This window comes from Vulpes vulpes, chromosome 15 (genome assembly GCF_048418805.1).
Source record: "Vulpes vulpes isolate BD-2025 chromosome 15, VulVul3, whole genome shotgun sequence".
Lineage (NCBI taxonomy): Eukaryota > Metazoa > Chordata > Mammalia > Carnivora > Canidae > Vulpes > Vulpes vulpes.
Window position 1 is genome coordinate 91,099,642 of NC_132794.1, and position 10,721 is coordinate 91,110,362.

At 55.4% G+C, this 10,721-nt stretch overlaps 2 protein-coding genes across 17 annotated transcripts in view; one reads left to right on the forward strand and one right to left on the reverse strand.

The window, feature by feature from the left end:
- Positions 1 to 1,439, reverse strand: part of PDZD7 (PDZ domain containing 7) — an 18,788-nt gene extending 17,349 nt beyond the window's left edge. For 11 of the 12 annotated variants that reach the window (XR_011997542.1, XR_011997544.1, XR_011997543.1 and 8 more), the window contains exon 1: positions 309 to 674. Coding sequence is in view for 5 of the 12 variants with exons in the window: in XM_072739804.1 (XP_072595905.1) it covers positions 309 to 531 (223 nt within the window). In the remaining 7 variants the exon portion in view is untranslated. Of the gene's footprint in view, positions 1 to 308; positions 696 to 1,380 lie in introns of those variants that run through there. The other variant, XM_072739803.1, reaches the window with a different exon arrangement.
- Positions 1,440 to 1,558: 119 nt separating this feature from the next.
- SFXN3 (sideroflexin 3) lies at positions 1,559 to 10,107 on the forward strand. Of its 5 annotated transcripts, none has more exons than XM_025992366.2 (11): positions 1,559 to 1,891; positions 4,035 to 4,198; positions 4,826 to 4,996; positions 5,360 to 5,458; positions 5,817 to 5,892; positions 6,041 to 6,126; positions 6,388 to 6,515; positions 6,706 to 6,755; positions 7,616 to 7,665; positions 8,330 to 8,377; positions 8,644 to 10,107. In XM_025992366.2, the coding sequence occupies exons 2-11, from the start codon at positions 4,038 to 4,040 to the stop codon at positions 8,738 to 8,740; spliced, it is 966 nt and encodes a 321-aa protein (XP_025848151.1). In that variant the 5' UTR covers positions 1,559 to 1,891; positions 4,035 to 4,037; the 3' UTR covers positions 8,741 to 10,107. The 5 variants fall into 5 exon arrangements, 4 of the variants coding, with proteins under 4 accessions (XP_025848151.1, XP_072595920.1, XP_025848150.1 ...); XM_072739819.1 differs by having other exon boundaries at positions 1,616 to 1,891; positions 4,826 to 5,000; positions 5,364 to 5,458; XM_025992365.2 differs by lacking the exon at positions 1,559 to 1,891 and adding an exon at positions 2,535 to 2,834.
- The last annotated feature ends 614 nt before the right edge of the window (positions 10,108 to 10,721 follow it).

Consider the following 10,721-nt stretch of genomic DNA (forward strand, 5'->3'; position numbering starts at 1 on the left):
CAGGATGAAGCAGCCAATTCAATACCTTCCCTTGCTCACTTGGGGGCTAGCATATCACCTGCACCTATCCCAGCCTCCAGGCTCCTCTCTCCCACTTCTGACCTCTCTACAATCCTGTAGCCCTAAGCATTGCCCTGAACACGAGGAAAGGAATTATGAGGATGTGTGTATGGCTTTCCACCCCCACAGCCCTAAGGTTCCCATCTCTCCAGTTCCTCCCCCCATAGTGGCTCTGCTGCCTCCTCCTGAGCGCCTCTGCCCCATTCCCCCCACCCTTATCGCCGGTCTCAGCTGGGCCCCGCCCCCACCTTCGATGGGGGAGTTGATGAGGATGACGCGGCCCATGGGCGAGGAGGCTCGGATTCCGCGGGGGGGCCCATTCAGCAGCCGCTGCTGCTTCTTCAGCAGGTATCGCGTTGCGGAGCCCGAGTCGCTGCCCAGGTGGCCGCGGGAGGAGAGGGAGCTCAGAGAGCCTGAGCTGAGGTCTCCAAGGCCCAGTGGGTCGAAGCCCACTGCAAAACCCTGCGCCATCGCGGCTAGTCTGGGGAGGCGCCCTACAAGTCCAGAAGGAAACTGCTAGCCCTCCAGAAAAGGACCCCGCACGCTCCGGGCTCCATGAGCCTTCTGTGTGGGACTGGGGTCTCAGTGACTGGGAGCCCCCCACCTCTGTTGCTTCTCAGGAGTGTGTTCCAGGCCTGTGGATGGAGAACAGGGATTGGGACAGGGTGTAAATGCTGCCCTCGCTGCCACCCCCCCCCCCCCTAGAACTTCTACTCCTGCCCTGATTTGAGCATCCTGCCCTTCCAGGCCTTAGGCACCTCACCTCTCCCACCCTTGGCCGGGTCCAGGCACCATCGTCGGCTGTCGGAGCCATTTATATAAGGCCAATGAGAGCCTCGCATTCATCCCTCATTCCGGCTCTCAGCTGAGTCATCTACCCCAGTGCCCAGTCATGGGTAGAGTGGAGATGGATTCTTGGGGGCCCTAGGGCTTCAAATGGTGTTAAAGAAATTGGGGCCAGAGTAACTTAACTGCACACCTCTCTTTGTGTATTTGTGGGTAGGGAGCTCGGGTCTCCAGGGCAGGCTTCAGGACCTGGGACAGGTGCAGCCAAGGGTCCCAGAGATTCCCTGAACCCCAGAGATACGCTGGTCCCAGGCTGCCGTCCCCTTCATTCCCCCTCCTCTCCCGTCTAAAGAGGTTCCCTGAACCTCTCCCAGGCTTTGGTGGAGGACCTGCTGCCTAGAGTCCCACAGCAGCGTGCACAAAACCCGGAGCCAAGACCCCCAGAGCAGCTCTGGGACTCAGAACGCAGCATCCCATCCCATCCCACTCTTGTCGGTCCTCTCGGCCCCCAATTCTCGAACTTGGCCCCCTCACCTTCTTGCTTGTGCAGCAGCCGCCGGCTTCAGCTTTCCTCGCCCGCTGGCGCGAGCCCTTGCAGCAACTGGGGGCATCTCGCCCACGCTCCGCCCAGCCCGCTGGAATAGGGCTGGCCTGCGTAGCCGCGGGCTCCCATTGGCTGCGAGGGCCGCCAGTCACTGCCTCCGCCCCTCCTTTGGGCGCGCAGCCAGCCGTTTGTCACCTGGGCTGAGGCCGCTGGGTTCTGCCCGCTGCAGTTCGAGTTCGGATGCCCCACCCCGCCCCACGAATTTAGGGTTTGGGTCACGCCTCGTTCCCTCCAGCTACCGGTTCAGCGTAAGGGAACCCAGAACCGCGTCTTCTCCAGGCCAAGCCAGACACTAGGGCTCTTGGAATTGCCACCCCTCCGTGTCACCCCTGAGGCCTCAATGAGGGAATGTCACCTGGGCAGAGGAGGCGTAAGCATTCAGTGGGCAGGAGCGTGGGCTGGCTCCTGGATGTGCAGCAGCGAGCTCTGTAAGGTGACTGGGTGAGTTGTGAAGCGTGTGTGTGTGTGTGTGTGTGTGTGTGTGTTGCCTTCTTTCACATGCATCCTCCTTCTGTGTCACAAAGTGTCTCTCTGGCCACCCACCCAGTTCTGGAAAGGGCACAGGGTGGAGCAGCTGGCTCCAGGACACTAGGGGAGGAAGAACTTTCTGATCCACTTCCTTGATGCAGACACATCCCAGGGTAGGGACCATGGTGCGGATGTAGTGATTGGGAGCAGTGGAGCTAGGGTAAGGAGGCGGCTGGAGGAGGAAAAGGTGAGAACGTAGAGGACGCACAGGCCGGAGCGAGACCATAAAGGGCTGTGAATGCCGAAGTGCTGCGACAAGAGCTTGTGGGAACTGGGGTAGGAGCCCAGGGGGGGCAAGTAGGCGGCGGCCACTGCCGAGGCAGCCATCTAGTAAACTAGCTGGGCGGTAATCCGAGTCCCTCCGGGCGCCCCATCCGAGGATGGCCCCTCCACGCCACCAGCCTTCGCCCCGCGCGCTGCGAGCCTTCGTCCCGGGCACCTCGGCCGGTTGCTGCCGAGGCAGGCTGCGCCCCCGAGGCCAGCTAGGGTACTACAAGCAAAGGGGGCGGCACCCGCTCTTCCTCGCCCCCCCCCCCACCCCGCCCTCTCCCGCTGGGAACTGGCCAGAACTGATTCCCGGAGCCCCCATTGGCTCTGGGAGGTGGTGGAGGGCCAGGTCCCTGGAGCCCCGGCTGGGGGCGTCTCCCCAAATGGCACCCACCGCCCCCAAGCTCTGCCAATCCCTGGACACGCCCGGCGGACGCGCGGGAGGGGGGAGCCCCCGCCCCTCCCGCCGGTCAGCGTCACGCGTGACGTTACGCGTGATGGGTGGGAGGGCAGGAGCAGGGGCGACGCGCCTAGAGGAAGGCGGGTCTCGGAGCTGCAGAAGCCAGACGGCCCAGGAGCTCGGGAAAGCGTGAGTGCTGGTTGCCCGGGGTGGGGTTCGGCGGTCAGGGGAGTAGGGGACTGAGGACTGGGAGGGAGGGAAGCCTGCCTTGAAGTGTGCTCTCCGTCCTATCCGGATTCAGTATTCGGTTCTGGGGAGGTTTCTGGGGCCCAGGGGGAGGCTGGTTGGGGGGAGGAATGTTAGGGTGAGGCCTCATGTGGTTACACATTCAAGTGCCTACAGTTGATGGATATGGGTTGTGTGTGTATGTGTGAGTGTGCAAGTAACGGTCTTTGTGGGCTAGTGTATGCAGGGCGTGTCCACTGTATGTCTGTGTAGGGCATGTGTGTATCTTTGTGTGTGGGTATGTTAGTGTGAGTGTGTCAGAGAGGGGAGGGTGTGCCAGTGAGGGAGGAAGTGTGGTTGGAGAGGATTAGTCATATTGTAGGATTTTGCCTAACACAGCCAGATGGCTGCTTCAGGCTTTCCTCCCTGTACTAGGTGGAGAGGGCACTTACTGAATCTCCCTTTCTGGACGTAGATGGCTCAGGGAGAGTTGGGAGTCTGTGGCAGCCCTGTCCAGCTGGGGAACAAGGAGGGCCTTGGGTCATTCAGTGTGGGTTGAAGAAAATGCCCCCAGAGAGGTGACTTGTGCATGCCCATGAGCACACATGCCTGGCTGGCAGCAGCTTCACTTATTTGAGATCTGGAATAGATAAGCCCTGGAGTGGCCAGTGAGCCCTTGGTCTCCTCCAATCAGGGGCTGGGGCGTGGGACGGCTTATGCCATCCTCCCAAACAGCCTTGGGGGTTTGCATCTAGGTCTCAAGGCAGCTGGGGCCGGAAGCTCACATGAACTTGGATATATATAATGCTTAGAATGTACATTTTTGTGCATATAGGGCGCAAGAGAAGCTGCACAGGATTAGTGGCTTCTCTTGCATCAACCATACACATGTAAATCCTCACTGATGAAAATCTGTACCAGGCCAGAGTGCAAAGGAGATCTATTTTTCCATTTGTTTTCTCCTACCCCTCCTCCCCTCTGAGCCAGGATATTGCCTGGAAAACAGCTCCTCCCTCTAACCCTTGCTTACCTATCTGGAGTCACCTTGAGCTCTAGTAGGGATTGGTGGTAGGCCCAGGGACCAGGGCAGGTCCGCCAAAGTTTCCCACAAGCAGAGCTCTTGAACTGCCTTGGAGTCCTCCGACTCTGGTCTTTGCCCTGCAGAAAATGGGTGAGTTGCCCTTAGATATCAATATCCAGGAACCTCGCTGGGACCAAAGCACTTTCCTGGGCAGAGCCCGGCACTTCTTCACTGTTACTGACCCCCGAAATCTGCTGCTGTCTGGAGCACAGCTGGAAGCTTCACGGAACATCGTGCAGAACTACAGGTAGACCGCTACCCCATCTGACCCTGTACCCCAGGGTCTCATTCCCTGCCATTAATACATTACATTTTGCATCTCTTTCCCCAAGCTTGAGAGTGACCCTGTCCCATTCCTCAACCCCCTTATTCCCTGGCACTGTGTTGGAATCACAGACAACTATGGCACAGAACTTTAACCCAGAGAATTTTAGGGTATTTGGGTTGAGGAGGTGGCATTGATCTTTGTGGGTAGGGGGCTGCTATATGCTTCACAAACCCTCTAGAGGGACCTGTCCCACTGCTAAGCCACCCTCTGCAAGGACAGAGGGTCTCAAAGTTGAGTCTCCAGGAGGAAAATCCCTTGTGTGTCATTTCAACCCATTGGAAACCAAGATTTAGGCAGAAAGAAAAGGCACCCTTCTTTGTGTGGCTAGAAGGAAAATAGAAATAGGAGCCCACCTACCCTTCTGGGATGATGTGGTTCTCCCCCAGAGACCAGAATAAAGGAGAATAAAGGAGCTCCTTTATTCTGAGATTGGGGGCCAGAGTTCCTGGTCCTCTGCCCAGACTTCCCCTGAGCTGACTGGTCAGGGCTTTCAGGGGCAGATCTGCTGCCGAGAATTACCTGTCTCTTCCTTGCCATTCTCTACAGGGCTGGCGTGGTGACACCCGGGCTCACTGAGGACCAGCTGTGGAGGGCCAAGTATGTGTACGACTCTGCCTTCCATCCCGACACAGGGGAGAAGGTGGTCCTGATTGGCCGTATGTCAGCGCAGGTGCCCATGAACATGACCATCACTGGCTGCATGCTCACCTTCTACAGGCAGGTCCCATCCCATGTGTCCCCTCCCATGAGTCCCTGAAGGGTTCCTGAGCACTCTATCCAACCAGAGTGTAGCTTGATGACTCAATGAGGCCAGCTGGGCAGAAAATAGTGGGTGGGTGGGAGCTTGTGTTCGAATCCCCTACATTCCTCAGAACTCAGCCCCGGGGTTCCTCCCACCCCAGAGACAGTGTATGTAGTTGCATAAGTGGGGAGGGTCATGTAGGGGTCACCAGAGCAAGTTCTTGGGTCACAAGTTGGGTCCCTCCTGAAGGCTTGGGAATAACCTTTTGGGATTTCATTATCAGGTTTGAGGACCAGGGGTACTGTAGGGGGTGGAAGTAAATGTCTTTGTTCTCTCAGGAAGACACCGACAGTGGTGTTCTGGCAGTGGGTGAATCAGTCCTTCAACGCTGTTGTTAACTACTCCAACCGCAGTGGCGATGCTCCCATTACTGTGGGGTGAGAGCTTGTCCCCGGGGACTTCTCCAGGGGCCCACCACTGCTCCCTCTTGTTTGCTCCTGTTCCCAGAGTGCTTGTTCAGCTAATGACCCCAAAGCCTCCTTGCAGCCTGTCCCTCTTCCCCAGTTTCCTGGCCTGAGGGCACAGCATCCTCCTATGTTTGCTATGGGGTGGAGGTGGGGCCCCTCCTCCTGAAGGGGAGGGATCGGAGCTTCCAGACAAGTCTACACTGTAGCAGGGGAGGAATTTCTCTGCCTTCCATGCCTCATGTGTTGAGGGTTTGGCAAGTCCTCAAGGAAAGAACCACATGCTGGACTGTTCACCTCCCACATTGTGTCTTGACTCTTCCACCCACAGGCAGCTGGGAACAGCTTATGTGAGTGCCACCACTGGTGCGGTGGCCACAGCCCTGGGACTCAAATCCCTCACCAAGGTAAATGCCCCCCATTTACCCTTTATTTGTTTCTCTTTTCTCCATCACTTGTCTATACCAACCTATAGGCTCCCCACATCTCTCCCCCCAGAGCTCCTCACTATCCCATGGCCCTTAGGGCGTCTAAGTGACATCTTGCTTCCCCCAGCACCTGCCCCCCCTGGTTGGCAGATTTGTGCCCTTTGCAGCGGTGGCAGCTGCCAACTGCATCAATATCCCCCTGATGAGGCAGAGGTGAGTGGCTCCAGCTCCTGGCATGCATGCCCAGTGTGCAGGTAGGCATGTTCTTCCACCATGCAGAGTAGCCCAATCCTTCTCCTTCCCCAAACAGAAGTTTCTGGGCATGGTCTCAGTCTAACTCTGGGGTCCTGGGGTAGGAGAAATAGCCTTTGAATCTATGACATCTGAGGGGACCCCAGGGAATAGCTGCCTGTGAGGGCATTACAGGTAGGATTTGGGGCCTGTGATCTGACTCCCACCCCCCTTCCTTTTCAGGGAACTGCAGGTGGGCATCCCAGTGACTGATGAGGAAAGTCAGAGACTTGGCCACTCGGTGGCTGCAGCCAAGCAGGGAATCTTCCAGGTGGTGATATCAAGAATCTGCATGGCCATTCCTGCCATGGGTGAGGCAGAGGTGCCTACGTGGGGCATGGGAGGCTCTAAGAGAATGGGGGGCCCTCTCTTAGAGGGGCTTTGAGCACTCTGGAGGCTGTGACTCTGGGGGGAGTGGTTAGAGCGGTGAAGGGGATCCACCCCTCTTTAGGATCCTAACTTTCACTTACTCCCTCCTTTTCTGCTTTGCTCTCCCCACAGCCATTCCCCCCGTGATCATGGACACTCTGGAGAAGAAAGACTTCCTAAAGGTAGGTTACTCTCACCTTTCCCGTCTTGGAAGTGGTGGTGGCTGGAAGCAGAGGTGACCAGTCCCCAAGCCTGTTTCCACCTTGGCCTGAGTCTGAGATGTGCCTGTTGACTGCCCCACCCTTGTGCTGCCCCCTCCTTCATTCATTCAGCAAGAAGGAATTGGGCTGGGGTGAAGGAACACTAAGGGAGCAGGAGAAGAAGATAAGGGAAGGAAGGACATGGTTTCTGTCCTGAAGAGAACTGGTGTCACTTCAGAACCTCTGACACACACAGGGATGGACTACACCACAGTCACACTTGACATCATATTTATGCCATCACCTGCTACCAACAGTGAGACACACAGGCTCACACGTGCACAAACAGAGCAGAGATGCAAAGCAGAGGGATACAAGCTCATTCACTGAATCATTTATTATTCACAAGTATATATTGAGCACCAGCTGTGCCCATTGGAGGAACAGAGGGGTGGTTCCTGTGGCTGGAGTGAATGGAAAAGGGTGTGTGAAGAACAGGAAAGGGGACCGGTTCATGGATGCCACTGGGCACGGGAGGAAGCATGTAGAGGATTAGAGGAGGCTTCCTGAAGAAAGCAGCTTCCAGAGGAAGTGGGGAACCAATTCTCAGAGGGGAGACTGGGTGATGGAACACTAGGGAGGCTGTCAGCAAGCAGGCCCTGGCTGTAGTGGAGGGTGGTGATCTGGAAATTCCATCCCTGTTATGGACTTGGGACAAAGAAAAGGGCCACATATCAGAGGCTCCAAGGCAGGATTGGTGGGGTAGAGCTGCAATGGGGGAATGGGGTGGGGCTGGGGAGGAGGGGACACAAAGCCATTCCACTGTCTCTATCTCCCCACAGCGTCGCCCTTGGCTGGGGGCACCCCTGCAGGTGGGACTGGTGGGCTTCTGGTAAGTGTGCAGAGACTCAGCTATGGTGTGTGAGAGCACCCTTTCCATGGTGGATGTGATAGGTAGTTCTTGATTTCAAGATGTTTATGTACATCATTCATTCATAAATTTGGCTGGTAGAGGTCTTGGACACTTGTAGGGCACACTGTGTGTGTTAGGGGGTGATCTCCATCCTTGAAGGTCAAGAGTCTAATTGAAGAGATTCTAGTCTTTTTTTTTTTTTTAAGATTTTACTTATTTATTCATGAGAGACACACACAGAGAGAAAGAGAGGCAGAGGGAGAAGCAGGCTCCATGCAGGGAGCCCAACGCAGGACTCCATCCTGGTCTCCAGGATCAGGCCCTGGGCTGAAGGCAGCGCTAAACTGCTGGCCACCCGGGCTGCCCAAGATTCTAGTCTTCATCTGAGAGGAAAGCATGGGAATGTACCTTTTGGTCCCATCCAGGAGTTTCATACACATTTAATTGCTGATTCTGGCACTCACTGGCTGTGGAGCTCTGGGTCACTGCTCCGGAGGCTCTTTCCTCAGCCAGAACCTAATGTCAGCACTGGCTTTAATCAATCTCTACCTCTTGGAGCTATCTCTGGAGATGAGGTGGGGTGCAGGGCGGGAACAACCTTAGGTCAAAACTTCACAAAACTTTCCAATGCTCTTCTCCCCAGCCTGGTATTTGCCACCCCCTTGTGCTGTGCCCTGTTCCCCCAGAGAAGGTAAGTGCCACCCCTGGGCTTGGCTGGGCCCTCTGGATTGGTCACCACATCTCTGGAAACAGCCAACCTTGGGGTCTTTCAGTGTGTTCCAGGGGGAGGCCTGGCAGGCACTAAACTTATTCTGGGGGTGAGGATATGACAGTGAGCTGGACCTTCTGGCAGTTGAAGGAGATTATTCAGCCTGGGAGGAGGGAGGGTGATGACCGTTTAGCCTGATGAGGTGGGGCTCACAGGATACTTAGCCCACCTGTGCTGTTCTGTTGCAGCTCCTTACATGTGAGCAGGCTGGAGCCAGAGCTGAGAGCTCAGATCCGTGAGCAAAACCCTGACATCGAAGTGGTTTACTACAACAAGGGGCTTTGACGGAGGATCAGCCCCTGGCCCCCTCCCTCACCTCCTTGGGCTGCTGCTTTAGCAGAGCCTTACCCTCCTGGCCACTTGCCCATCTGCCTGGTACTGGTTGGGGGCTTTGGTGGGGAAGCAGCCATTGAGACCAGCAATCCATTAGGCTGAGAGAGGTGCCCCAATTAAGCTTTTTTCTGTCCTCTCTGGTTTCTAAGAGCAGGGCCACATAATCCTTTTCTCCTATGCTTCTATGTCTACATGTATACATATACGAGACATGCGCACGTGCGTGTGTGTATCTGTGTACATGCCGTCCTGGAAGCTAGGAACAGACACACTGTCCTCGGATATTTTGATATCTGGCCTCTCCCCTCGGCATTGTGCCACCTGTCAGTCAGCCAGGCTACACGACTTTCCTGCCTCAACAGTTCTACTGGCCAAGTCATTTCTAGTGGCACCTCTCCCCTTCTGGACCCAGGAGGAGCCCTAGGATCACAGCACAGAGACTGAGGGACACTAGCAGGCCCAACTGGGCTGAATCCTTCAGATTTCTGGTTCCTGGCTCCCAAAGCTGATCCAGGAACTGGGGTGGCAGAGGAAGATACACCAGGATAAGGGAAGCAGGGGTTTTATGCATCCTCCACATCCTGAAGTAGATCATTTCCTCTTCTCTCCTCTATCAGAACAAAGGAGTGTCAGTATCCTGTACCACTCTTGCCATCTTCCCATCTCACTCCCACTGCAGTGTGGGCATCTTTGGGTACAATCTTAGGAGTTCTTGGTCTGCTCTGACATCATAACCTCAAATCTACACGTACAGTCCCAACTCCTCTCCCAAACCAAAAAGCCATGAAGGCAGAGCAAACATTCCCCTTTAAGAGCTCCCACTGCACCCTTTTACAGAGGGACACAGCTGTGGGAATGGTGCTTAACCTCAACAGGTATCTGAGTGGATGTAACTAGGACACCCTCAAGGGCAAGTAGGCCCTGAGTGTACAATCTTAAGACAGGAAATTTTGTCTTCTGTTGACTCTTGTCAGACATTCAGCAGAACCCTGACCTTAGCTTCTCTTTTTTGAGGCTTAGCCCTGCTCCTACCCCCACTCCCACTCCCACCTCCCTAGAGGAAGAAGAGCCTGGGCATCCATAGGTGGTCTAAATGGGAGATAGGCATGGGAATGGGGGTGTAGAGTGTAGAGGTACACTCATAGAATACAGGGCTGGACCTTGACTTCAACTCCTATGAGCTCTGGCTGAAGCAATGGGTGGGACAGATGAAGGCCCCAGTGGGATCCCCCAAGAGTACTTTCCTGCTCCTTCAACTATCTGCCATCAGTGACTAAAACTATGATGCCATTGCTACTCAATAAACTGAAAACCTGCTACTTCTTGATCTTCACTTGATTCCGTGTCCTAAGTGTCCAGGAAGAGCCGGCCTCCTCCAGAAGCCTTTTTCTTCCCTTCCCACAAAATGTGGGTCTTAGTCTCTTCCCTCCCCTTCTGTAGGGCACCTTAGCCCCCAGCAGAGGGCGCTGTGAGATTAGAAAATCAGTCCTCCAGCAGCACCCTGAGTATTACTAACCTACAGGGCATGTAGATGCCTTCTCTTCCCTTTGCAGACAGAGTCCTGGCCAGGAGGTTTGATCACATACCTACATACCAACCCAGGCTCTGGGCATCTGTGTTCCCTTCAGGCATTTGGCATGGGTTGGTAGCTTCTGGTTCCCAGGGCAGCCTCTGGAGAGAGGAAGGCTAGAGGGCTAAGGACTGTCCAGCTCTATCAGAGAGGTTAGGTCACCAGCACATCCTCCATACCCCCAACAGGACAACACAGGAACAAGCCTGTTACAGACCATTTGCTAGTTAACACCCTTCCCCCCCCTTCCAGATCCCAGGACCTTCCACTCCCTCCTTATGTAACCACCCCCCCGCTTTTTTTTCCTGGGAAAAAAAAGGCCAAAACTTTTGAGGCCAAAAGTTCATGTCTATGAACAGAGAA